Below are 23,806 nucleotides of genomic sequence, written 5' to 3' on the forward strand. Positions count from 1 at the left end.
GGGCGCAAGTGGGACGGGGTAGGGGTGGGGTGGGGTGGGGGTGGGTCGTGCATACCCCTTCTCTCTGCTCCCCGCAAGCCTCCCGCCCGCTTGTGGCACCTGGAAGGCTGGGGGCTGCGGACACTTGCACGCCCAGGGAGGGTGCGAGACCCCAGGAGCTGGTGCCCAGGCCTGAGGGTGGCCAGACCACACCTGCTCGGGGGAGCCGGGTGGAGACGCTGAGGAATGGCCTTGGGGGCGGGTGCAGATCTCGGGCCCCCACCTCCTGCGCCCTCCTCCTCCCTGAGTGTCGGTGTTGGCTGCAGGCCAGAGGCGCCCGCGGGGTCGGGGTGTGGGCTCCAGGGTGCGGGTCTCCAGTGTCCTGGCCATGGCTCGTGAAATGTGGACTCGACAGAAGGGGCGGCAGAACCTCCCCATTCCCTCGAGGGGCCCCGCCACGTTTGGGTCCGCGCCTCAGAGCCTCACAGAGGGTGGACGCCTTCCCGCTTTGCCACCTTGTTCCCCAACCGATGCCCGGGTCCTCCCTGTGCTGGGGGTGGTGCATGTTGGTGCTGGTGTCTGGCTAAGGACACCTCGCTCAGGCTGGGGACGTGGCCCAGGGTGGCTCTGACTGCCTGGCTGCACCTCTAGGTGGGAGATGCTGCAAGAGGCCTCTGGAGCCCCTGGGGCTAACCGGCAGCCTGTCCCCACCCCCTGGCCCTGCTGGGCGGGCTCCCTGGGAGAGGGACCCCAGCATCCCTCAGTGGCCCTGGGTTGTGCAGAGCGAGGACAGGGCTACACAGGCCACACCCTGAGGGGCCTGGTTGGGGGGGTCTGGGCAGTGGAGCTGGGGGAGAAGGGGAGGCCACGGCCCTGGAGGTGACCGTCTGTCGAGCCCCGGTGGCTCCCCCGGTACCTACAGGGCCCCACTGCCCGCACCCAGGAGCCGGGTGCGGCCGGTGGCCCCTGAGAGCCTTCGGGGGGTGGTTTGAGCTGCAGGTGCAGGTCAGCTGGTCCCACCCACCCCACACTGAGCAGTGCTGTGGCCCGCCAAGGTCCTGAGGGTGGAGAGGGCTGGCCAGGTGCCCCAGGGGCTGCAGGAGGAAGGGTGGTGGCTGCTGCCCAGGCCCCGGAGCCTGGCCTGTGGGAACTCCAAGAGCCCTGTCCCAGCCAGATGTGCTCAGTGTGCAGGGAGGGCTGGGGCGTCTGGATCTCATCAAGCAGACTGGCCGGACCAGGGGTGGGTGGCCCGGTGACAGGGCAATTGCTTGTCCCCCTGCATCCCTCCAGGCACCCTCATCCAGGGTTCTGGCTGGAAAACCCAGGCCCCAGAGCTCAGGGACCCCAGACCCTACCCGGGCCCCTCCCGCCCTTGGTTGCCTAATTAGTAAACTCCCTGTTGTTCAAATTCCTTGCTCGACAAAATGTAAATGAAACATTTTTTTCCGGGTGTCAGTATGAAAAATGACAGTTGCTGGGATATCACAGAGGACATCTGCTCTGATCCTTAAGTGTGAACGCCCGTTTATGGCTGATGTTGCAAAACTTGAGGGAAAACATTCCCATGTACCTGGGTAACTCATGGGTGGGACGGGCCCGGCGGGCTTCCTAGGCAGTGCCCAGGGAGTGCTCTGTGTCCCTGGGTGGAGGTGCTGTCCCTTGGCTGCAGTTGCGCCGGGACAGCCACGGGATCTCGCTCTGCGTGGCACTGACCCCCCGCTGAGGACACCAGGCTCTGTTTTCTCAGCCAGAGACCGGCCGTGGTGGGCAGCTCACACACACATTGTCACCTGCAGCTACCACCTGGCTGGCCCACCTGGCCAGCCCTGTGTGCTTGGGGAGAGCTCTTGGCCCTGAAGCCCCAGCAGTGTAGCTGGTGCCTGCTGGGGACAGGGAGGTGTGCAGATGGCCCCAGACCTCCCCCAGCCACCTGTTAACTGATCGCACCCCTTCCCCACATCTGGGTGCCCTGGCCTTGCAGACACGGCTGTGGGCGTCCCTTCTGTCTGTCGCCCCCACACTCCCGAGGGTACCCGGGGTGAGCAGGAGCCGGCCTGCAGGCACCACGAGGATGGCAGTGGCCGGGCCCCGGGGTGGCCGTCTCCTTCACGTGCCCCATCCTGTGTCATCCCCAGTCCTGGAGCAGGGAGTGGGGGCCCTGGGTTCCCTGTCGTCTGGGCTGGCTGCCCGCCCTGCGTCCTGTCTGGCCTGAACTCATTGAGATGCGAGCCCTGGTCCCGGCTGCAGTTGGTGCTGCTGGAGCCCGGAGTGGCCGCCTGGCTGGACCTCCAGGCGGGAAAGGAAGAAAGAAGCGCGTGTGTCTCTGGAGCCCGGGCCTGGCCCCGAGGGCCCCGGGTGCGGGGCTGCCCCGGGCAGAGGCCTGCCAGGCCCCTTCTCTCACACTGCTCCCCTGCGCCTGCTCGGGCCCGGCCTTCTGGGGCATCACAGGGCATGGCTCTGACGCCTCAGTCCCCTGGGGCCTGGCACCCGTCCTGCCTCCACCCAGAGGAGGCCTGTCCCCTCCTGCACCCCAAATCCAGCTCCCAGAACCTGCCTCCCAGGACCTGGGGAGGGGCTGGCTGGGGCGGGCGGACTGCGTGTGCGGGGGGCTGCTGGGCGCAGTGGGGGCCGGCGGCAGTTGGTGGATCGGATGGGTTCAGGGTGCTCATCAGTCTTCCCGCTCAGCTAGTGTCCCAGCGAGCGGCAGCTGGCAGGAGGGAGGCACTCCATCAGGGGCCGACAGCTCCAGACTGGCGCGCAGGCGGGTGGGCGCAAGTGGGACGGGGTAGGGGTGGGGTGGGGTGGGGGTGGGTCGTGCGTACCCCTTCTCTCTGCGCCCCGCAAGCCTCCCGCCCGCTTGCGGCACCTGGAAGGCTGGGGGCTGCGGACACTTGCACGCCCAGGGAGGGTGCGAGACCCCAGGAGCTGGTGCCCGGGCCTGAGGGTGGCCAGGCCACACCTGCTCGGGGGAGCCGGGTGGAGACGCTGAGGAATGGCCTTGGGGGTGGGTGCAGATCTCGGGCCCCCACCTTCTGTGTCCTCCTCCTCCCTGAGTGTCGGTGTTGGCTGCAGGCCAGAGGCGCCCGCGGGGTCGGGGTGTGGGACCCAGGGTGTGGGTCTCCAGTGTCCTGGCCACGGCTCGTGAAATGTGGACTCAACAGAAGGGGCGGCAGAACCTCCCCATTCCCTCGAGGGGCCCTGCCACGTTTGGGTCCACGTCTCAGAGCCTCACAGAGGGTGGACGCCTTCCTGCTTCGCCACCTTGTTCCCCAACCGATGCCCGGGTCCTCCCTGTGCTGGGGGTGGTGCATGTTGGTGCTGGTGTCTGGTTAAGGACACCTCGCTCGGGCTGGGGACGTGGCCCAGGGTGGCTCTGGCCGCCTGGCTGCACCTCTAGGTGGGAGATGCTGCAAGAGGCCTCCGGAGCCCCTGGGGCTAACCAGCAGCCTGTTATCCTCACCCCCTGGCCCTGCTGGGCGGGCTCCCTGGGAGAGGGACCCCAGCATTCCTCAGTGGCCCTGGGTCGTGCAGAGCGAGGACAGGGCTGCACAGGCCACACCCTGAGGGGCCTGGTTGGGGGGTCTGGGCAGTGGAGCTGGGGGAGAAGGGGAGGCCACGGCCCTGGAGGTGGCCGTCTGTCGAGCCCCGGTGGCTCCCCCAGTACCTACAGGGCCCACTGCCCGCACCCAGGAGCCGGGTGCAGCCGGTGGCCCCTGAGAGCCTTCGGGGGGTGGTTTGAGCTGCAGGTGCAGGTCAGCTGGTCCCACCCACCCCACACTGAGCGGTGCTGTGGCCCGCCGAGGTCCTGAGGGTGGAGAGGGCTGGCCAGGTGCCCCAGGGGCTGCAGGAGGAAGGGTGGTGGCTGCTGCCCAGGCCCCGGGGCCTGGCCTGTGGGAACTCCAAGAGCCCTGTCCCAGCCAGATGTGCTCAGTGTGCAGGGGGCGCTTGGGCATCTGGATCTCATCAAGCGGACTGGCCGGACCAGGGGTGGGTGGCCCGGTGACAGGGCAATTGCTTGTCCCCCCGCATCCCTCCAGGCACCCTCATCCAGGGTTCTGGCTGGAAAACCCAGGCCCCAGAGCTCAGGGACCCCAGACCCTACCCGGGCCCCTCCCGCCCTTGGTTGCCTAATTAGTAAACTCCCTGTTGTTCAAATTCCTTGCTCGACAAAATGTAAATGAAACATTTTTTTCCGGGTGTCAGTATGAAAAATGACAGTTGCTGGGATATCACAGAGGACATCTGCTCTGATCCTTAAGTGTGAACGCCCGTTTATGGCTGATGTTGCAAAACTTGAGGGAAAACATTCCCATGTACCTGGGTAACTCATGGGTGGGACGGGCCTGGCGGGCTTCCTAGGCAGTGCCCAGGGAGTGCTCTGTGTCCCTGGGTGGAGGTGCTGTCCCTTGGCTGCAGTTGCGCCGGGACAGCCATGGGATCTCGCTCTGCGTGGCACTGACCCCCCGCTGAGGACACCAGGCTGTTTTCTCAGCCAGAGACCGGCCGTGGTGGGCAGCTCACACACACATTGTCACCTGCAGCTACCACCTGGCTGGCCCACCTGGCCAGCCCTGTGTGCTTGGGGAGAGCTCTTGGCCCTGAAGCCCCAGCAGTGTAGCTGGTGCCTGCTGGGGACAGGGAGGCGTGCAGATGGCCCCAGACCTCCCCCAGCCACCTGTTAACTGATCGCACCCCTTCCCCACATCTGGGTGCCCTGGCCTTGCAGACACGGCTGTGGGCGTCCCTTCATGGGGGGTGGGTGCTTTGGCGTGGTGAGCCCCCTTCTCATGGACCCGGGGACGTTTCCGCTGCTGGCCTTAAGGAACACGCCCCGCCCCCTGCCTACGGTCCGAACTCAAGCTTCCTGGGCACGTCTGTCCTGGCACAACCAGCTGCCAGCTGTGGGGGAGGGGAGGCCGCAGGCGGCAGCACTCACGGCCCGGTCTCGCAGGGGAGTACATCAAAACCTGGCGGCCCCGCTACTTCCTGCTGAAGAACGACGGCACCTTCATTGGCTACAAGGAGCGGCCGCAGGATGTGGACCAGCGCGAGTCCCCCCTCAACAACTTCTCCGTGGCACGTGAGTGGGCTTTGCACCCCTGTGCCCTGGGGCCGGCAGCCTGCAGGCAGTGGGGCCAGGCTGGGCCGCGCTGGCTCCCAGGTCATGTCCTCTAGGACCACCGGGTGGCCAGCTCTGGCGGGCGAGGGTCTCCGGGCTGGCCCTGAGCGGTTCCCTGGTACCCTTGATCTGGAGGCTGGCGGGCCCAGCTGAGCAGTGACGACCCAGGGCCCCTCCTCCCGCCGGCTTCACCCCGGGAGAGCACTCGGGTGGGGAGGGCAGGAGGAGCACGTGGGGCCCGGGCGCAGGAGCCTCCGTCACCCCGGGAGAGCCAGCAATTCTCCCTGGACAGGCCCTCCGGGCCGCCAGACCTGTGGTGGGACCTTTGCCTGCCCCTCAGCCGGGCCGTGGCTGGGAGTCTGCCTGGACAGATGGCACACGTGGTGGGGCTCACCCAGGATGTGGGCCGGGGCGTCCCTCAAAGCCAGATGAGCTGTGGTGCTTCCTCCTGTGGCCACTGTGGCTTTACTCCCTGCCTGTGGGGGGGTAGCGTGTGTGACCCTACCCCGTGGGACAGGGGCCCAGGGGTGGAGGTGGGCCGTGGGGGTGGGATGCCGGGAGTGGCGGCCCTCCCAGCCTCATCCCCATGCCCGTGCCCCGACACGGGCCTGTGTGTGACTGAGTGGCTCGTTAGGGCCTCACCGTGGGACACCTGCCCGCGATGGGGCCGAGATCTGTGTTGGGCCGTGGTCTAGGGGGCAGAGCTCGGTGCCCACTGTGGGTTGGTCCTAGGTCCCAGCCCTGGCACTGCTGTCATAGGCCCTTCCCGCAGGTAGCTTTGCCCTCCCTGCCGTGTGGCCTGGGACCCTGGGCTCCTCCAGCTCCCCCCACCCCGACCCCCAGGTTCTGGTCCAGGGTCTTGAGAGAGGGTCAGCACTGGGCAGGGCGGGAGGGACTCCCGGTGCAGTGGCATCTGTCGGGCGCCTGGTGGCTCGGGCACCCACACCCAGGGGGCCTGGTGGCCAGCAGACCCTGCCCTAGGGGCATCTAGTGGGAGGGGAAGGGCCCGGGCTGAGGGGCTTCCTGGGGGACCTGCAGGTTCCTGTGAGCCCTGAACTGCCCTCCTGGGCTCTCTGCCGCAGGCCCGGCAGCAGCAGGGCAGCCTGAGAGAGGGGACCTGGGGTGAGGGGAGACCCAGGAGGCAGACGCCCGGTCCCCTGGCAGCCACGTGGCCACATGGGAGGTGCACTGCTGCTCATGCCAGGCTCTCCCCAGCGCCTCCTTGGTTGGGGCTGGGGGCTTCAGGGCTCAAGGAGAAGGCTGGGTGCCCCTGTGTGCCTAGCGGCAGCCTGAGGCAGGGCCCTGCTGGGGGCGGGGGAGGCAGCACAAGAAGGAAGGAGAGGGGCCTCTCTGGAGGGGACACATGGGTGGGTACCTGCCAGAGGGGGCTGTCCTAGCAGCGGCAGGCGGGGACTTCAAACGAGGCCATTGTTGGCCCGGCCCGGAGCAGGTCCTGGGGCCAGAGCTGCCGCAGTGGGGGCTGTGCTGGGCCTCTGTGTCTAGGGGCAGGGTTTTGGGGCTGCGGGCTTGAGACCTGGCCCTGGCGATGGAGCTGCATCTGCTGGGCCCCGGCGGGCTGTCCGGAGCACGCGGGAGGCTGGCGTGCCGGGATGAGAAGGCCCACTCGGGTTTTCCACTGCCCCTGCCCGCGTTGACACAGGCTGTCCTCCCCGCGAGGCTGGCCCCGAGCCCCTTCCTGGCCCCCAGGCCCAGCAGAACGCTCCCTCGCGGCTGGCCGGGCCCCTCGCGGTTGCCAGGGCCAAGATGCTGGAATGTCGGAGGCCCCTCTGCTGGCCCCCCGCCCTCCTGCCACACATAGGCTGGGCCAGAATCCTGCCGAGAAGCCTCCAAGCTGCACCATGTGCTCACACACCCTCTCAGGGCTTGGCGTGTCCCCAGAGTCCTTCAGCTGAAGATACATGTGTTCCAGGCTTGTGTGTGCTCCAGTGTGCATATGCCCCAGGTGTGCATATGCTCAGGTGTGTGTGCTCCAGCTGTGTATGCCCCAGGTGTTCATATGCTCAGGTGTGTGTGCTCCAGCTGTGTATGCCCCAGGTGTTCACATACTCCAAGTGTGTGTGTGCTCCAGGTGTGGTTGGGAAAATGGCAGAATGTTCCTGCACCAGGTGGGACAAGCTGCTCTCCCAGGCCCCTCCCTGCTGCGGCCCTGTGGGCCCTGCACACTCCCACCCTGCGAGGCCTGGTACGTGCTGGGGCTCAGATGGACAGGAGGAAGGACCGCAGGAAGGGACAGTGGTGTGGGTTGACCCGACCCAGCCTCAGATGCGCTCTGGGGTTGCCTCCCCCCTCCAGAGTGGGGTGTGGGGTCCTAGCCCCTTTTAATGAGGAGGGAAGCCACAGTTTGCAAAGGATGAAATGGGACTTTCTGAGGCCTGATGGGAGGGGTCCCGGGGAGGCGGTCAGCGCGGCCAGGGCTGTGGGGCAGGCTCCGGGATGGCAGGTGGGCGCGGGCAGATGCGTGTGTGCTGTTCCCGCCCCCAGAATGCCAGCTGATGAAGACGGAGCGGCCCAGGCCCAACACCTTCATCATCCGCTGCCTGCAGTGGACCACGGTCATCGAGCGCACCTTCCACGTGGAGACGCCTGAGGAGCGGTACGCCAGGCTGCATGGGGCTGGGCCGCCTGCCGCAAACACGTGGGGACAGTGGGGTACTGGCACCCTCTGCCTGTGGCCATCCTTGCTCCCCAGTGCTCCCAGGCCCTGCTCAGAGCCCGTTTTGGAAACCGTCTGTGGGGTTTGGGTGGGGAAGCAGGTATGAGATGACAACCAGGTGGGGAGGAGGTTCGGTCCTGTCGCAGGGCTGCACCTCAGTGTCCCCAGCGTCCAGGAGGGTTTTCTGACCCTGAGCGAGTGTGGCCAGCCCAGGGCTCTCTCTGGAGTCTCTGTCACCACCTCTGAGCTGGGCCGTGGAGGGGAGGCCGGGGTGGGTGGCAGCTGCAGGGTGGGCTCCTGCTGGAGGGCGGGGCCTCACCTGACTGCCCTGCAGGGAGGAGTGGACGACCGCCATCCAGACGGTGGCCGACGGACTTAAGAAGCAGGAGGAGGAGATGATGGACTTCCGGTCGGGCTCACCCAGTGACAACTCCGGGGCTGAAGAGATGGAGGTGTCCCTGGCCAAGCCCAAGCACCGCGTGGTGAGGCCCCAACTCTGCTGTGCCCGGGGCAGCGGGGTGGGGGCTGGCTCCCCCGTCTCCTTCCCTGTGTTGGAAGTGAAGTTGGGGTGTCGGGTCCGGAAGGTGCAATGGGGTCACTGCACCGTTCCCCAGACCCCAGTGCGCTGGCCTGGGGCCGCAGCCCCGTGTGGTCAGTGGGCCCAGAGCCCCGCTGAGCCCAGCCGGCCGGCGGGTGATTCCAGCCCCGTGCGGGCCGCTGGTGGGCGGAGGCTGAGCCGGCGCCCGCCAACCCGGCTCCTGCGCTGCCCTCAGACCATGAACGAGTTCGAGTACCTGAAGCTGCTGGGCAAGGGCACCTTCGGGAAGGTGATCCTGGTGAAGGAGAAGGCCACCGGCCGCTACTACGCCATGAAGATCCTGAAGAAGGAGGTCATCGTGGCCAAGGTGGGCACGGGCGGGGTGGGGCGGGCCGCGGGGCAGCGGGCAGGGCGGCGGCTCACCGGCCCTGCCTTCCAGGACGAGGTGGCCCACACGCTCACCGAGAACCGCGTCCTCCAGAACTCCAGGCACCCTTTCCTCACGGTGAGTCCCGCGGCCCTTCCGGGCTCAGTCTGTCACCCACACGGCTTCCTCTGAGAGACGGTCCCGTCTTCCCGCATGCACGAGGGACCCGGCCTCAGACTTGGTGACGCTGGGACCGGCCCCCGTGGAGGGTTGGGGTGTGGAGGTGCTGATGGGCACGGGGTCCTCCCCAGGCTCCCCACACCCCACGATCCTGCAGGCCAGTCTCCCGTTGCCTCCTCTGTTGGGGTGCAGGCCAGGTGGTCCCTGTCCTGCGGGACTCGGCTGGGAGGTATTTACGGTGAGTGGGATCTAGCCGCTAGACTAACTAGTTCCAAGGTCACCAAGTTTGGGAACAAGTTGGCCATGGGTGGGGTCTTTCCTTTAAGAGCAAAGCCACCTGTGGTTCCAGACGTGCCCGCCGCCCAGCCAGCTCTGTCCAGGAGGGCGTGTCCTCTCCTTGCCAGGGCAGCAGGGTCAGGAACTTGGGTCTGTCATTCTACTTCCACCCCTTTTGGTGCCCCCGAGCTGGCGGCGCGGCCAGCGCCGAGGTCCTGACGCCCCCAGACACTTGGCCAGACCCACCTAACCATCTTCCAAATAGGCCTCGGTGCCTCTTGGGCTGCCCGGCGCCCAGCCCGCTGGCAGCGTGGTGTCAGGCCGCCTTCCTGCCCATCCCCGCCCCGCGGCTCCATCTCTGCTTCCGTTTCAGGCCCTGAAGTACTCCTTCCAGACCCATGACCGCCTCTGCTTTGTCATGGAGTACGCCAACGGGGGCGAGGTAGGGGCCACGGCTGGGTGCGCGGCAGCGGGGCGGCTCTGGGGAGGGCCCTGTCCCTCTCAGCGCCTCTGCTGCCCGCCTGCAGCACGGGGCGGTGGGGCTGGTGCCCGCCACGGGCTTCTGCCTGCTAGGGGGTGGCTGCCCTGCTGAGTTGGGGTCTCCAGTACCTTCCGGGCCCCCCGGGCCTTCTGGAGGCTGGCAGTGCCCTGCGCCCTGCGGGTGGGCCTGGCCTGCCTCACGGCCGCCTCCCACAGCTCTTCTTCCACCTGTCCCGCGAGCGCGTGTTCTCCGAGGACCGGGCCCGCTTCTACGGCGCCGAGATCGTGTCGGCCCTGGACTACCTGCACTCAGAGAAGAACGTGGTGTACCGGGACCTCAAGGTGCGCCCCGTGGGCCGGCGGGAGGCAGGGACGGGGCCTGGCAGCGCTGACCACGCCGCCTCCCTCCCGCAGCTGGAGAACCTCATGCTGGACAAGGACGGGCACATCAAGATCACGGACTTCGGGCTGTGCAAGGAGGGCATCAAGGACGGCGCCACCATGAAGACCTTCTGCGGCACGCCCGAGTACCTGGCCCCTGAGGTGCGCCCGCCGCTGCCTGCGCGCGCTCCCCACCCAGGCCTGCCCTGGGCACGCTGTGACGCCCGCCCCGCCCCTGCTGCCCGCCCAGGTGCTGGAGGACAACGACTACGGCCGGGCCGTGGACTGGTGGGGGCTGGGCGTGGTCATGTACGAGATGATGTGCGGCCGCCTGCCCTTCTACAACCAGGACCACGAGAAGCTCTTCGAGCTCATCCTCATGGAGGAGATCCGCTTCCCGCGCACGCTCGGCCCCGAAGCCAAGTCCCTGCTCTCGGGGCTGCTCAAGAAGGACCCTAAGCAGAGGTGAGGCCCCACCAGTGCCCGGCCCGTCCTCCCGGCCGCGTCTCCAGGTGTGGCAGGTGGCTGGCCAGGCTGGAGCCTGCAGCTCCTCACACCTACTCAGAGAGCCCCCAACCCACATGTGCTCAGAGGCTGCCCTGCCGTCCCCACAGCCCTGGGGTGCCCCTCTGGGGAGGCCCCAAGTCATGCGGCGGGAGGGTGGGGCCTGAGCAGGCAATGGCGCCGTCACTGTGGCCCCGTCCCCTGCCCCAGGCTCGGTGGGGGCTCCGAGGACGCCAAGGAGATCATGCAGCACCGCTTCTTCGCCGGCATCGTGTGGCAGGACGTGTACGAGAAGAAGGTGCGCCGGCCCGCCCCCATCCCTAGCCCCCGCGCGTGCCCTGAGCGCGGCGCTCCCTGGCATGCTTGTCACGCACACCCACGCTTGCACCGACTGGAGGGCTGTGGAGCCTTCTGCGGCCCAGGCCCCACGCTGTGCACGCACATTGAAGGTTGGCGGGGGTGGAGTAGGGGTGCGACCCCCTCCCCTCCACCAGTTCCTTTGGTCATCTGACCTGAACCCCTCCTGCTGCAAGGAGAGCCCAGTCCTCCCTCTGGGTGTGCAGGGGTGGGAGGCCACCTGAGGGAGGCAGCTCCGTCCTGCGTGGGCCCGTCGTTGGGGGCTCGCCCTGCCCAGGGAGCCCGCGAGCGCCAGGCCCTGACCCAGGCGGACGGGGCCTCAAGGCCGTGCCCTCAAGGCCGTGCCGCGGCGTGCTGGGTGCCCTGTCACCGCGCACGTGTTGCCGGTTTCCAGCCAGCACCTCCCCTGAATGCTCGTGTCAGGCTGCACGTGGCCGCTGGGCTGGGCGGCCTGGGGACCCACCGGGCCTCTGTCCTCCCTTTGGCACAGGTGCGTGCCGCCGGCCCTGGTCCAGGTTCTGGCCCCGTGGCCTGCCACCTTCCAGCCCTGCCCTCCGAGGGTGTGGGGGGCTCGGGCGGTGCCTGACTCCTGCCCGGCCTTGACCAAGGACCCCGCTAGTGCGCAAGGGACAGCACTGGCACCAGGCCAGACTCTGGGGCCAGCATTTGAGGATGTCCTTGCCTGAGGGACCTGAGGCGCCGTCTGGTCGCCCCTCACGTGTGCACACTTTACAGTTACCCTTGCGTCCTGGGTCCTCAGGGTCCTCCCTACAGCCTGACCCTCAACCGAGGCCCTTGAGCCGTGGGGGAGGCAGGGGTTCCACGGACCTCCTTCTTCTCCCCTTCCCCATTTACGAGAAACCCAGTTAAAAGAAAGAAAGAAAGAAAACCAGAAAGAGCTGGGCATGGTGGCTCATGCCTGTCCTTCCAGCTACTCTGGAGCCTAAGCCCAGAATTCAAGCCCAGCCAGGGCAACATAGGGAGGCCCCATCTTTAAAAAAAATTTATAAAAAACAAATTGTCCCCTCTGCCAGGGGGCAGGGAGGGTCTGGCAGGGCTGGGCTGCACTGCCCATCACCTCTTGGCTGACAGGAGTGTCCCAAAGCCCCCGCTGTCCCCAGGCCGCTGCTCCACCCCTGCCAGGCCGCCGTGCCGGAGCGGGAGCTGTGCGTGGGCCGGCGGCTCGGCAGACGGCGCCCTGGAGGTGCCGGCACCATGAGGGCTGGTGTGTCCTGGGTCTGGGGTGCTGGCAGTTGGGGCGAGGCCTGTGACAGCCCCTCCGTCTGCCCCTCTGCAGCTCAGCCCGCCCTTCAAGCCCCAGGTCACATCGGAGACGGACACCAGGTATTTTGACGAGGAGTTCACGGCCCAGATGATCACCATCACGCCGCCCGACCAAGGTGAGGGCTGCTCGGCCCGCTGCCCTCCTCCCCGCTGGCGCGCCCAGTGGCTGCCCTCTGTGGGGATGCTTGCAAGGTTCAACTCCTTTTTGGCTTCAGATGTTTTAAAATCAAAATTTTTAAAAAGCTGCTTTTGGAAGGTACTAATGATAAGGGAGGGAGGCTCACTCCCCCACCCCCAGCACTCTGAGGGATGGGGGCCCGTGTCCAGATATGGGCCCTGCCTCAGTTTCCCTGGGTGCATGGCCCTGGGCTGGCGGCGATTTTGGAGGTCTGGCTTCATCCTGGAGCTGGGGGTCCGGTGAAGGCGGCGGGGGGCGGCCCCGGGTCTGAGCGGCCTCCTCCCGCAGACGACAGCATGGAGTGCGTGGACAGCGAGCGGAGGCCGCACTTTCCTCAGTTCTCCTACTCGGCCAGCGGCACGGCCTGAGGCGGCCACCGGGCAGCCACGGCTCTGCTCCGGACAGCGGCTCCACGGCCAGAGGAGGCCCCAGGCGGATGGCGCGCGTTGAATGGTTTTATTCCCGGGGTGTGTCTGAGAGGAGCCACGCCATCCTCCCGAGCACGGTGGAAAGATGCTTCGTGCTGTGGGCAGCATCCTTGGGGAAGAAAATTGCCCTGCAATTTTCCTTAATTTATTTCATCCAATTTGTGCTCCTGATGTGGCCTTGGGCCTCAGAACAATTAGATTTTCGTAGGAAAACGTTCAGGACTTCTGCAGCCACGTGCAGTGGGTCCGGGGTCCAGGCAGGTCCTGCCGCTGCCCCAGCCCCGCCCCGCCCCGTTAGCCCGTCTCACCAACTGGCCCTGGCTGTCACCTGGGTCTAGCGCACCAGAAGCAACCTCATAGTGGCATGCTGGCTGGTACCCTCGGGGGGGCACGTGGCAGCCCCCCAGGACTAAGGCCATGCCTGCAAGGATGTCCTCAGAGGCTGGCCCCCCTGAGACAGGACCTGGGGTGGGGGTTGGGCCAGGGTTCGCCCAACAGGACAGAGAAACAAGGTTTAAATTTGTTGCTGTGTATTACGTTGTTCAGATGCATTGGCGGGTGGTTAATCTTAGTAAAAAGAAAGCCCCCTCCATCCCACCCCTTCTCCCTCCTGTGTCGCGGTCTTGGTGGCCGTCCCACCGAGCACCTCCCGCTCAGACGACTCCTCCACAGTAGCACTTGTCTTCTAGACGCTTACTTTCAGCTGTGCGCCCAGGCCCCCGCTCCCTTCTGCAGGGAGGCTGGCACTGGGCCCCCACGCCCCTCCCAGCCAGATGCTGCCGCCGCCGCCGCTGCACCTTGGCGTTTTTTTACGACATTCAACTTTAGTATTTTTACTATTATAATATGAAACTTTCCCTCCAAATTCTTCAATAAAGATCGCTTTTCAAGTTTGTGGCCCACTTTGTTGGGTGAGGGGGCCCTGGTCTTCCCCCGCTCTGCTGGGCATCAGCGCCCGGGGTGGGTTCGGGGAGTGTCTGGGTCAGGCGGGTGCCTGCGGACCGTGCCCAGCCACAGCCTCCAAGGAAGACCTTCCTCCCCCAGCTCTGGCGGGACTTGCCTGAGGGGAGACACGGGATGCCCAGGTGTCCCGTGACCCCTCTTCCTGACCCCACCTGGCTTCGCCCCAGCTATGGAGGAGGCCGTCCAGGCTGCAGGGCCACCTGCCCCTGCCCCAGCTGCTGTTCCCCTGGGCAAAGCCGTGAACAGAACCCTGACCAACAGGGAGGATGGGACTCGGGGGGCCCAGCTCTGGGGTGAAGGTCCTGGCCTGGGCCACGACCAGGCCCCAGGCCTGTGGAGGCCGCAAGAGCAGCGTGCTCAGGTCACACAGCGAGTCTGGGCAGAGCAGGAGGAAGGGCTGCCCAGGTGGGGTGAGGATGGGGGGCCGAGGTCACCTCCAGAGCGCCAGGAATGAGCTCTGAGCTCCAGCAGCTGCAGGATGTGCTGCTGGCGCCACCTGGTGGAGGCCTGCCGGGGCGCTCTCCACCATGCCGGATGCAGGCCAGGCTGGTGCGGAGTGGTGGAAGCCAGGGGTCCTGGGGCCTCAACCCCCGCAGCTGAGGGCATTCATAGGGCCCACGCCTGGCCGGATGGCAGCTGTCCCCTCTCCAAGGCAATGATGGAGGGGCGGCGAGGGGGTGCCTGGCAGGGAGCACAGGGTGGGGATGACCCTGGGTCTGTGGGAGCCACAACAGCCACATCTGGATTAGTCTCAAGTTCTCTGGAGGGGGTCCCTTACTGCTTTAGTCCTAGCAGGCTGTGAATTTCAAGTCACACCAGTAACAACTTACACAGCTTTTCTGGAAGACGCAAACGTACACAAAACATTACGTACTAAATGATGCTTTGGAGGTAGCAGGCATCCAGATTTCAAATCTATTAAAAAACGTGCATCGCAGAAACCAGAATGCCCTTCCAGTATCTGCAAACTATGAGCGAAGAGTTACTGAAAGTGGCTGATGTGGAAACAGACATCTTTGAGCAGGGACTATGGGGTAGACAGGTGTGCGAGCCTAGAAGGGCCCAGGGCCACTGCAACTGCCCCTCACCCCTCCCAGGTGGACGCCCTCCACGTGGTGGGTCACACGCTTCGCCCTCAGAACCGTCGACACGAACAAGAGCCCTCTAGTGCAAATATAAAGGGGTTTATTCACTTCTGCATCAGGAGTACAAAATACAACATGTAAAAGGCGCCGCTCCCGCTCGCCCCGAGTTCGGCGTGAGCACCGCTGCTGGCTGTCCAGGGAAGGCTGCTGCCCGCCGGCGCGGCCCTCGGGGAAGGCAGCTGACCTGAGCTGCCCTCAGGCTTCAAACATGGCGCAGCTGGTGCACAGTGCTTTCTCATAAATGTCACTGCAGCTGCGACATCACCAGGGAGGAGAGAAAAAAGCTGCTGTTAGGGGCTGTAACATGATTCCAATGCCGAGGTCCCAGCCCCAGCATACCCCAGGATGTGACTCTATCTGGAGGCAGGATCACAGTTGATGGGATGGCACACTGGAGTGGGGGCCCTAAAAGAAGCATTAGGCGAAGAGAAAGACCGAGGATGACATGAAGACACGGGAGAAGCCGGCCATCTACAAACAGCAAGGAGCACCGGCAGCCACGGGGAGCGAGCAGACCCCCTCGCACAGCCTCTGAAGGAAGCAGCCCGGCCGACACCTTCGACTCAGACCCTGGCCTCCAGAACTGGGGTCGGTCAATCTGCTGTCTCAGCCCCGGTCGGTGGTGCTGTTGACAGTGGCCCTGTGACGGTGGCCACGGCTGACTCACACAGCAGGTAAGGCCATTTGGGGCCCAACCTGGGTTTCAAATAGGACAGAAGCTCTCCACAGAAACCTCCCAGAGTCCTGTCAGAATTCCCGGGGCCACGAAGGTTTACATGGGAAGCCTGCCAAACGGTGATTTACTCTGATACAGCAAGACTCTAAGAGTAAAGACTAGGAAGTCCAGCAAATCACAGGGAGAAACTGATCAGGAGAGAAAGTACAAGGACACGAACAGGCAACGCGCTACAGGAAACACAGGTAAGGACAGTGCAGTCTAAGCTGAGTCAACAGAGCAGTTGGGACTGCTCGCCACTTGGCGCTTCACACGCTTCGCTGGCAGCGCAGTGTGCGGCCGTCCGGGCAGCCCCCAGCCAGTTCCTGCTGGCGAGCCCTGCAGGCCAGGCCAGGCCAGGCATGGGCCGTGCTGGGCCACCGGGCAGGCTGCCGCGTCTGCGTTAAACCAGAGCCGCGGGGAGAGACCCGCCCTCACTCACAGAGCTGGCTGGGGAGGGGGCAGGAGACTGTGGGCTTCCCATGGGGGATGCTGGGGACATAGCTTCCTGCAGTGACCTGGAGCAAGTCACTTTTGTGTAAAAAAGGGCAGGGCTCTCTCAGGCATCCCAGTGTGAATTCTGGGGGCCTCTGGGGAAGAGGAAACCAGTTCGGGGAGTCCAGGGGAGGTCCTTCCAAGACGCCTGTGCAGGGCGAGAGGGCAGGCCAGGCATGTGGGGCTGCACAGTTCTCTCTGGGGACCGCATTCTCCCCTCAACCTGCCCTTCCACTCTGGGTTCACCCCTGCGCCAGTGAGGAGGTGACGCAGGGGAGACCACGCCTTTTCAGTTTACCCGTATGCAGGAAGAGAGAAATTGGGTTGGTGAAAACCAAAGAAAGAAGACGCGACGTCTGTAGTCACCCAGCGTGGAGGCCGCGGCACCCTACTCCCACATCGAAGCCATGGGAACCAGCCACAGAGCCTCGGCGCTGCTCCCCAGTGCACCGCCCCCCACGGCGGGACCCCAAGCTCCCACCCAGCCGAAGAGACTCGGGATGTGACGTGTGGTTCTGTCTCGCACGGCAGCCACCCTGTGTGTCTGGGGGAAGTCGTCTGCCTTGCAGGGCACAGCTCTGCCCTGCCCACTGCCAAGAGTGGCCACTGGGGTGGGGACGGTCCCCCTGCCCAGCACCCTCTGAGCAAGGACGGGACCCTGCCAGCTGCGGCAGACACGCAGGCACAAAGGGCAGCTCAAGCAGACACCCCACCTCGTGCTTAAAGCCAATCCGCAGCCAAACAGGCGCAACTGCGGGGAAAGCGGCGGCGTGCGCCTGCTGCCAAGTGCCGGGGCGCCTCAGACGCCGAGAAGCTGCGCAGCGAACAGATCCCTGAGAAAGTGCTGGCTAGGAGAGCCCCGACAGGAGGGCAGAGAGAATGAGAACAGGACGCTGCCTGACACAGGGGGCCCGAGCCGGAGAAAAGAGCAGCGGTCTGGAAGACTTGGAGCTCCTTCAGAAAGGGCCACTAACCGCTAAAGCTGGGCCAAGCGGCCGTCACCACCACAGCCCGTCACGCAATACCAGATGGCGCGGTGTCAGGGCCACGCAAGCAGGTGCTTGTGGGCGACCCACCCATCCCCACGTATGGCTCGCTGAGGACATGATTCTGGCACTTACTCCACGAGGCCGCACAGGGCGCAGGCCACGGCGCCGCAGCCCCAGCAGGCGCGCACGCACCGTCTGCACAGGGCTCGCTCGCACTGGCCGCAGACCGCCTTCCCGTCCACGGCCCTCACGCACGACGAGCAGGCGACGGACGCTGCCCCAGATGGGTCTGCGAGGAAAAAATGCCACACCGTCAGCCGGGAAAGGACACTGGAAGAGTTTGGGGCGGCAGGGTCACCCACCTCCCTGTACACCTGAGGGCAGAATGCTCCCACCTGCCGCCCCGGCCCCCACCCAGCACTGCATCCTTCCGACAACCTGTGAGCCAAACAGGGCACCCAACACCCCTGTACCCGGGGAGAACGCGAAGGTGAGACGCACCTGTGGCCATTCATGTGACTCCAGGTTTGGGCTCCTTCCCTTGCCTAGAACCCTCCGCCACCTGGGCCTAGGCTGGAGGGCCCAGCTCCTCCCCAAACGCTGGTGTCAGAGCTCTGCGTGTCCCACCTGTGTCTGTGTGGCCCACTGCTTCTGTGGCTAGCAAAGAGGTCCTGGGCCCCTCTTAGACCCACAGACCAGATTTGGGGGTGAGGTCAGGGACTCTGTTTTCAAAAGGCAGCACAGGCGGTGGTCTGAGACCCACACCGCACAGGTATGGAACCTGCGTGTCTCCACCTGCTGGGACTACCTGAGAGGGCTGCAGGTGGAAAGCAGGTGGGGCACCCAGGTGAGTCTCTGCTCCTTCTCTGGCCCGGTAGTTAGAGTCTGTTTAACCATGTCCAGACTCGGACATTGGCGAGGGTCAGGCCTCCGGTAACAGCAGCCTTCGGGGCCTTCCAGCATTTGCCTGACGCATCAGACCTGGCTGGACTCCTGCTTGCCCAGGTAGGAAAGGGCCCTGAGCAGACAATTTTGCCAGTAAAGAGAAACACACAAGCCACCACCGGCCAGTGCCACTCACCGGCTTCGGAGGCCTGCCCGAGGCTCCTGGTCAGGCGGCCGTCAGGTCCAATCAGCATCTGCCCACGTGCTGCCCTCGGGGCCACCAAGGGGCCAGGCTTCGGGGACTCTGGCAGGTGAACGACAGCACAGCCTTCATCCCACATGTGGTCCATGTACGCCTGGGCCCCGAGGAAAAGAAGTTGCCTGGTCTTCTCTGGGGAAGACAAATCACCCTCACGTTCACACCTGGGCAGCACAGGACGCCCCTGCACAGCCACCTCACCCTGCAAGCCTCGCATGGACCCTGCTGGCGCGCACTGTGCGTCCCCTTTGGGGCCTCTGTCAGCCAGTAACCCCAGCCCAAGCTGGGTCCCGGCCAGGCCGGCCTGCTCTGCCTCCATGCTGAGAACGCTCTTCCCTCCCGCCTCGGCTGCCACGTCCTCAGAGTGTTCCTGCCCTGCAGCCCCCCTTGTGTCCGACACAAAGGACACAGACAGGGACACTCCTCTCCTATTGCGCTCATCTGCAACTCACAGCTGGCCTCACCTCACAGGCTGTGCCCCCTCCCCCAGCACCCCCACCCTGGAAGCGGGCTCTGTGACGCACAGAGGAAGCTCTGCACGGTGCAGCGATAATTCACAGAACAGGCTCCTCCTCTGCCCACCCAGGCAGGAAGCAGCCACAGGCTGAGCTGGCCTGTGACCTCAGGCCAGTGCGCGTCGCACTGCTTCGCCTCCTGCAGAGCTGCTGGCAAGACGGGGCAGCAGCCGGCTCCTGACAAAGGTATCCCAGAACCTTCCAGACCCACCTATCCCTGGGAGCTGAAGTGGTTACTCAGCACCCAGAACAGTGGCTTTCCATCAGGCTACAGTTCAGTCACCTGGAGGAATTCACAGCGTCAACACCCGGCTCCAGGCCCAGCGATGCTTCGTTTTTCCTTTTCTACCTCACCCCCAGCCGGGACAGAGATCCTAGAAACCCTGCGGCTCCACGTGAAACTGGCAGCAATGACAGTGACAGGGCAACTAATGGAGTGGCTGATGACAGCCCAGCCACACCCTGCACCTCTTCTTCCCGACCCTCCATGGTGCCCTCATTTATAAGTGGATGTCACAGGGTGAGAGTAATCCTTGTCCTCAAGGACTTGTGGTATAATTGTGGCAAAGAGATCAGGGTGGCAGCTGTGGCTTGGCTTTCACCACTCGAGTCACGCTTACTACGGAAGGCCCAGCGAGCCAGCCGCCCTCCCCGGCCCAGTCCTGTGAATGACAAGCCCCTGCAAATGCCCTAGGACTCAAGGGAGACAGTCGACACTTAGGCTGACCTGGTCCCCATTCCTGTTTAGTTCACATGTCCTGAGAGGGCACACAGTTGCAGTTCAGCCACAGACTCCGTGCCCGCCTCATTTATTACCTGCATGGCCTGCGAGGTCATTTGAGTTTGCAACCCTAGTGCGCAGGGAGAGAGAGGGCGGAGCAGTTGCTGGCTCTGGGGAGATGCAGCAAGAGGAAGAGAACTGGAGAGAAGCCGACCCGGAGACTGGGCTCTGTCTCCCCATTCCCAAACGCAAGTGGCACCACTCAGTTGCCAACACCGTGGGTCATTCTCTAACTGCTCTACAGCATAAACCTTGTGTCCCCAACCACTAGGGAAGGTAAGCTCCACTTTGCACCTACCCCAGGTATTAGTCACTCTAAAGTGATGATCAATAATAGCGATATACCTAATGCCCGCATACGAAAATCCACCACCTCAGAGAGGAAACTGCGGCCCCACCATCACGGCGCACTCACCTCTGAGCTCCCTGCCCTCACATCCTGCCTGGAACTGGAAATTGCTATTTCGCTCTCCCGCACCCGGCCTCTGCTCACGCTGATCCCGCTACGTTGCACTCTTCCCCTCCTCTCCCTCCCTGCCTAACTCCTCCTCGCCCTGCCGGATTAGGCTTAGGCTGTTCCTTCGAGAAACCTCTGATATCTCTGATATCCCTGCAGATGCTCCTGCAGCAACCTGAGCCTGCCCTCACCACGGGCCTCCCCCGCTAGTCTGGGCGCTCCCGGGACGCAGGGGCGCGTCTGTCTTCTTTGCCTTTGGTCTCCCGGGCCAGCCCAGAGCCTGGCAGGGCGGGCGTGCTCCATAAATATCTCTTGGGTAGAAGAAGCACTTTTCCAGTTTAATCCACCCAGGACATCCCATCCCCCGACCTCTCCCACGGCCTGCGGGGCCCCGGGCGCACAGACTAAGGCATCCTCCACAAAGTCCGGACAACAAAGTCCCAAGAAGCACCAAGCGGGCTCCGCTCACTGTGGACGGTGACTTGTGGAGAGCTCGTGGAGGAAGGGGTGGCGACAAGGGCAGCGACAGAGAGGACGGGCCTGGGGGTCACTCAGGTCCCACTCACTGACCCCAGACGTGGCCAGCCCGTGTCCCCGCAGCCTCCCAGCTCCCAGGGGCTCGGGGCCGGGAAAGTGGATGCCACCTGTGGCCTGGCGGGATGGAGGCCCCGCTGCGGCGAACCCTCGACAGCCGCCCCCGCACTCACCGAAGATCTCCCGTGAGTAGCGCTCGCCGCACACGCCGCGGCTCAACTCCTTCTGGCCCACACGGACCTTGAGCTGCAGCGGGGCCGCGGCCGCGAAGGGACAGCCCCGCTTGGGCATGGCCGCGGGGCCCGAGCGACGCAGCTCCGCTGCCGCGCGCGCCTGACCACTGACCCCATGACGTCACAGCAGCGCGCCAATCCGCGGGCGAGGACGGGGGCGGGGCGAGGGCGCGGCGCGGCCCGGGATAGGCCGGGGTCGAGATCGGAGGCGGGGCTCCTGCGCAACTAGGCTCCGGATAGGTCGAGGGGGACGTCGCGGCGGGGTTCGTGCGTCGGCGACCGCAGCGCGGGAAAGGTCGGGGAGAGGTTGAGGGTCAGGGGGCGCACCCGGCGCATCCTAGGCCGGAGGAGAGCTCGGAGGCGGGGTTCCTACGAGCGCGGCGCAGGATAGGGTGGGGGCAAGGTCAGGGACGGTACTTGGTGGCGCAGGAAGGGCCAGGGGCAAGGCTGAGAATCGGGACTGTTCAGCGCAGTTGGCGACAGTAACAGATAGAAACTTGTGTGTCGGGGCAGGGCTCGTGGGAGGTGCGGCGCGAGATAGGTCGGTGGCGACGTTTGGGGCGGGACTCGTGGGAAGCGCGGCTCCAGATAGGTCGGTGGCGACGTCGAGGGTGGGGCTCGTGGGAGGTGCAGCGCGGGATAGGTTGGTGACAGCATCGCGTCCGCTTCGTTTTGGCCCCTAAACGACTGTGGGCGCTGGTTTCATTTCCTCGTTCCCTTTCCCCAAGTTCGAGCGTGACCCACTCTTGCTAGGTTTTGACGGTGGCGAATTCGCAGCCTTCTGCTCCCGCTAGGCCGACCTGACTTCCCGCAGGTCCACGCGGGCTCCGGGAGCCTCAGTTCCCGCTCCCGGCAGCTACCGCCCTGCCCACATTTCCTCCATTGCCGGAAAAGTGCCTTTTTTACAGCTGGCTCATTGACTGGGGGTCCCCGCGCCGGGCAGTGCTCTCGCGGCTGTCCCTCTCTGGGGTCCTGCTCATCAGAGGTCCCTGCTCCCCTCTGACCTGGTCCCCGCGGCTGTCCCTCTCTGGGGTCCTCGTTAGAGGTCCCTGCTCCCCTCCTCTGACTGGGTACCCGCTGCTGTCCCTCTCTGGGGTCCTGCTCGTTAGAGGTCCCTGCTCCCCTCCTCCGACCGGGTCCCTGTGGCTGTCCCACTCTGGGGTCCTGCTGGTCAGGCACATTTCCTAAACATCAATGTCATAATTTTACTCTAATTTGGTCTTGACGTCTCTGGAGAGTGGCTATGAGTTCTAGCCCTGCTCTGTCGGGGCTGCAGGGAGGAGATAGTGGGTGTTCACAGCAAGTGTTTACGGGATGCGTCCTCATCCTGGTGGACAGCCCAACGCCTGAGTGTCTGACCGTGACCAGGCGCCCCTCTCACACTTGGCTCATGTGTGCTGGCAGGCGACCTTGTGCCTCTTTGTCTGACCTTTGTCCCGTTTATTCCTACCAAGTCAGCTGCTCTCTAGGAGAGCCCTGACCGGGACGAGAGTTAGGTTCGGGTGTGTCAGGTAAGGCACAGAGGGGGCGGCTCAACAGCACACATGAAGTAACAGAGGCATCGTGTGACCCACAGGTCCAGAGAGAGGAGGGCGGCCTGCCTCAGGCAGCTGCAATCACCAGAGGGTGGGAAGCAGTTGAGGGAGTGAGCGACCTGTGGGCCGAAGCCTTTACTGGGGCCCCGGCATTACCAGGCGGGTTTCCTGCGGGGAGTTCTGAGTGGCGGGCATAGCGCCAGCAGGCACCAGCCCCGTGGAGTCTTGCTGGGACTGAGAGGTGGTCACAGCGGCACGTGTGCAGCCCATGTGGGGATGGAGGTCAGTGGGGAGAGTCACGTAAGCTGCGCCCAGCTGTCCCATAGGGAGGTGGTCACCAGGGGGCGGTGGTGTAAGGTTGACCTGGTAGACCACCTTGAGGAACAGGAGGAGGCAGAGAACTAGAAGCTGTGCCGAGGTGACTGAGTCCTGCTTCTGGCAGGAGAAAGTCCAGCTCGTGTCCAAGTGGATGCTGAGGCAGCATGAAATGACGAGAATTCACTACAATTGTCAAACCACCAATTTGTCCTGTACCCGTGTATCGCACAGAGACCAACACTGCCTCATGTGCACTGGGGCCGTGTTCTCCATGCGACGTGGAGAGAGCCCCTTACTGTAACAGCTCAGATGCTCACAACATCTGCTTCTCAAAATAAAGGGATGGGGACCCAAATTATCTGCGGGGTTGTCTACACTGAACCATCACTCAGTGACAGAGCCTCCTGACCCTAGAACACATGAAAGAGTTGATGCGGGGAAGAACCATTTCCCCTCTAAGTTGGTGTCCTCTTACGCAGTAAAACCTCCACGGACACCTGCTGGCACTGCCTGTGGCTCCTCCTCAAGAACAATGACAACGACTGTGTCTCAGTGGAGGATTAGCAGCTACTACAAAATACAGATTTGAAAACTTTTTTTGCAGCTCCCTAATTTAAATGGCAGTTGAGGCCAGGTGCAGTGGTGCACACCTGTAAACCCAGCACTTAGGGAGGCCGAGGTGGGCGGATCACTTGAGCCCAGGAACTGGAGACCAGCCTGGGCAACATAGTGAGACCCTATCTCTAAAGAGAAAAAAATGAGCTGGGCGTGGTGGCTCGTGCCTGTAGTCTCAGTTTCTCGGGAGGCTGAGGCAGGAGGATGCTTGAGCCCAGGAGTTGGAGGCTGCAGTGAGCTATGATGACACCACTGCTCTCCAGCCTGGGACAGATTGAGACCCTGTCTCTGAAACAACAAAATGGCAGCTTAAACTTGTGAAGCTAGGCTTGCAGCCTTTTATACGGAATGGAATGATTTCTTTTTCCTTTGAAAAATGTCTGCTGTGTGTGAGGGTCGAGTCATACAAGGTGCCATCCCCCTTCCCCCAGGAGCTTACCCCTGCCACGGGGCTCTCTCCCTTTGTCCCTCTTGCTATATTACGGAAGGAACTCGCTCCTGCTGAGTGCTGCCACAGCTGGGGAGGGCAAGCAGTTACCGTGGCATGATGTGTCTTCTGCCTTTCAGGTCACTGAAGGCCGTGCTTAGCATCGTTTAGAGAAGTTTGGTTGCACGCCTGAAT

General features: G+C 64.2%; 2 protein-coding genes across 2 annotated transcripts in view; one reads left to right on the top strand and one right to left on the bottom strand.

Moving 5' to 3' along the window:
* Nucleotides 1–13,597, top strand: part of AKT1 (v-akt murine thymoma viral oncogene homolog 1) — a 28,789-nt gene extending 15,192 nt beyond the window's left edge. Inside the window, exons 2-13 of the mRNA XM_012647089.1 lie at nt 4,931–5,059; nt 7,601–7,712; nt 8,107–8,254; nt 8,546–8,677; nt 8,750–8,815; nt 9,507–9,575; nt 9,830–9,955; nt 10,028–10,156; nt 10,245–10,459; nt 10,709–10,796; nt 12,153–12,255; nt 12,606–13,597. Coding sequence (XP_012502543.1) covers nt 4,931–5,059; nt 7,601–7,712; nt 8,107–8,254; nt 8,546–8,677; nt 8,750–8,815; nt 9,507–9,575; nt 9,830–9,955; nt 10,028–10,156; nt 10,245–10,459; nt 10,709–10,796; nt 12,153–12,255; nt 12,606–12,685 — 1,397 coding nt within the window. The 3' untranslated portion in view covers nt 12,686–13,597. The remainder of the gene's footprint in view (nt 1–4,930; nt 5,060–7,600; nt 7,713–8,106; nt 8,255–8,545; nt 8,678–8,749; nt 8,816–9,506; nt 9,576–9,829; nt 9,956–10,027; nt 10,157–10,244; nt 10,460–10,708; nt 10,797–12,152; nt 12,256–12,605) is intronic.
* A 1,274-nt stretch (nt 13,598–14,871) lies between these two features.
* Nucleotides 14,872–20,847, bottom strand: SIVA1 (SIVA1, apoptosis-inducing factor). The gene is made up of 4 exons (XM_012647091.1): nt 20,657–20,847; nt 18,134–18,328; nt 17,185–17,341; nt 14,872–15,106 (listed from the first exon to the last, which is right to left on the bottom strand). Exons 1-4 carry the CDS (start codon nt 20,772–20,774, stop codon nt 15,049–15,051), a joined length of 528 nt encoding a protein of 175 aa, XP_012502545.1. The 5' UTR covers nt 20,775–20,847; the 3' UTR covers nt 14,872–15,048.
* Nucleotides 20,848–23,806: the final 2,959 nt, after the last annotated feature.

The sequence above is a fragment of the Propithecus coquereli genome, unplaced genomic scaffold (assembly GCF_000956105.1).
Source record: "Propithecus coquereli isolate 6110/MARCELLA unplaced genomic scaffold, Pcoq_1.0 Scaffold256, whole genome shotgun sequence".
NCBI classification, from domain to species: Eukaryota; Metazoa; Chordata; class Mammalia; order Primates; family Indriidae; genus Propithecus; species Propithecus coquereli.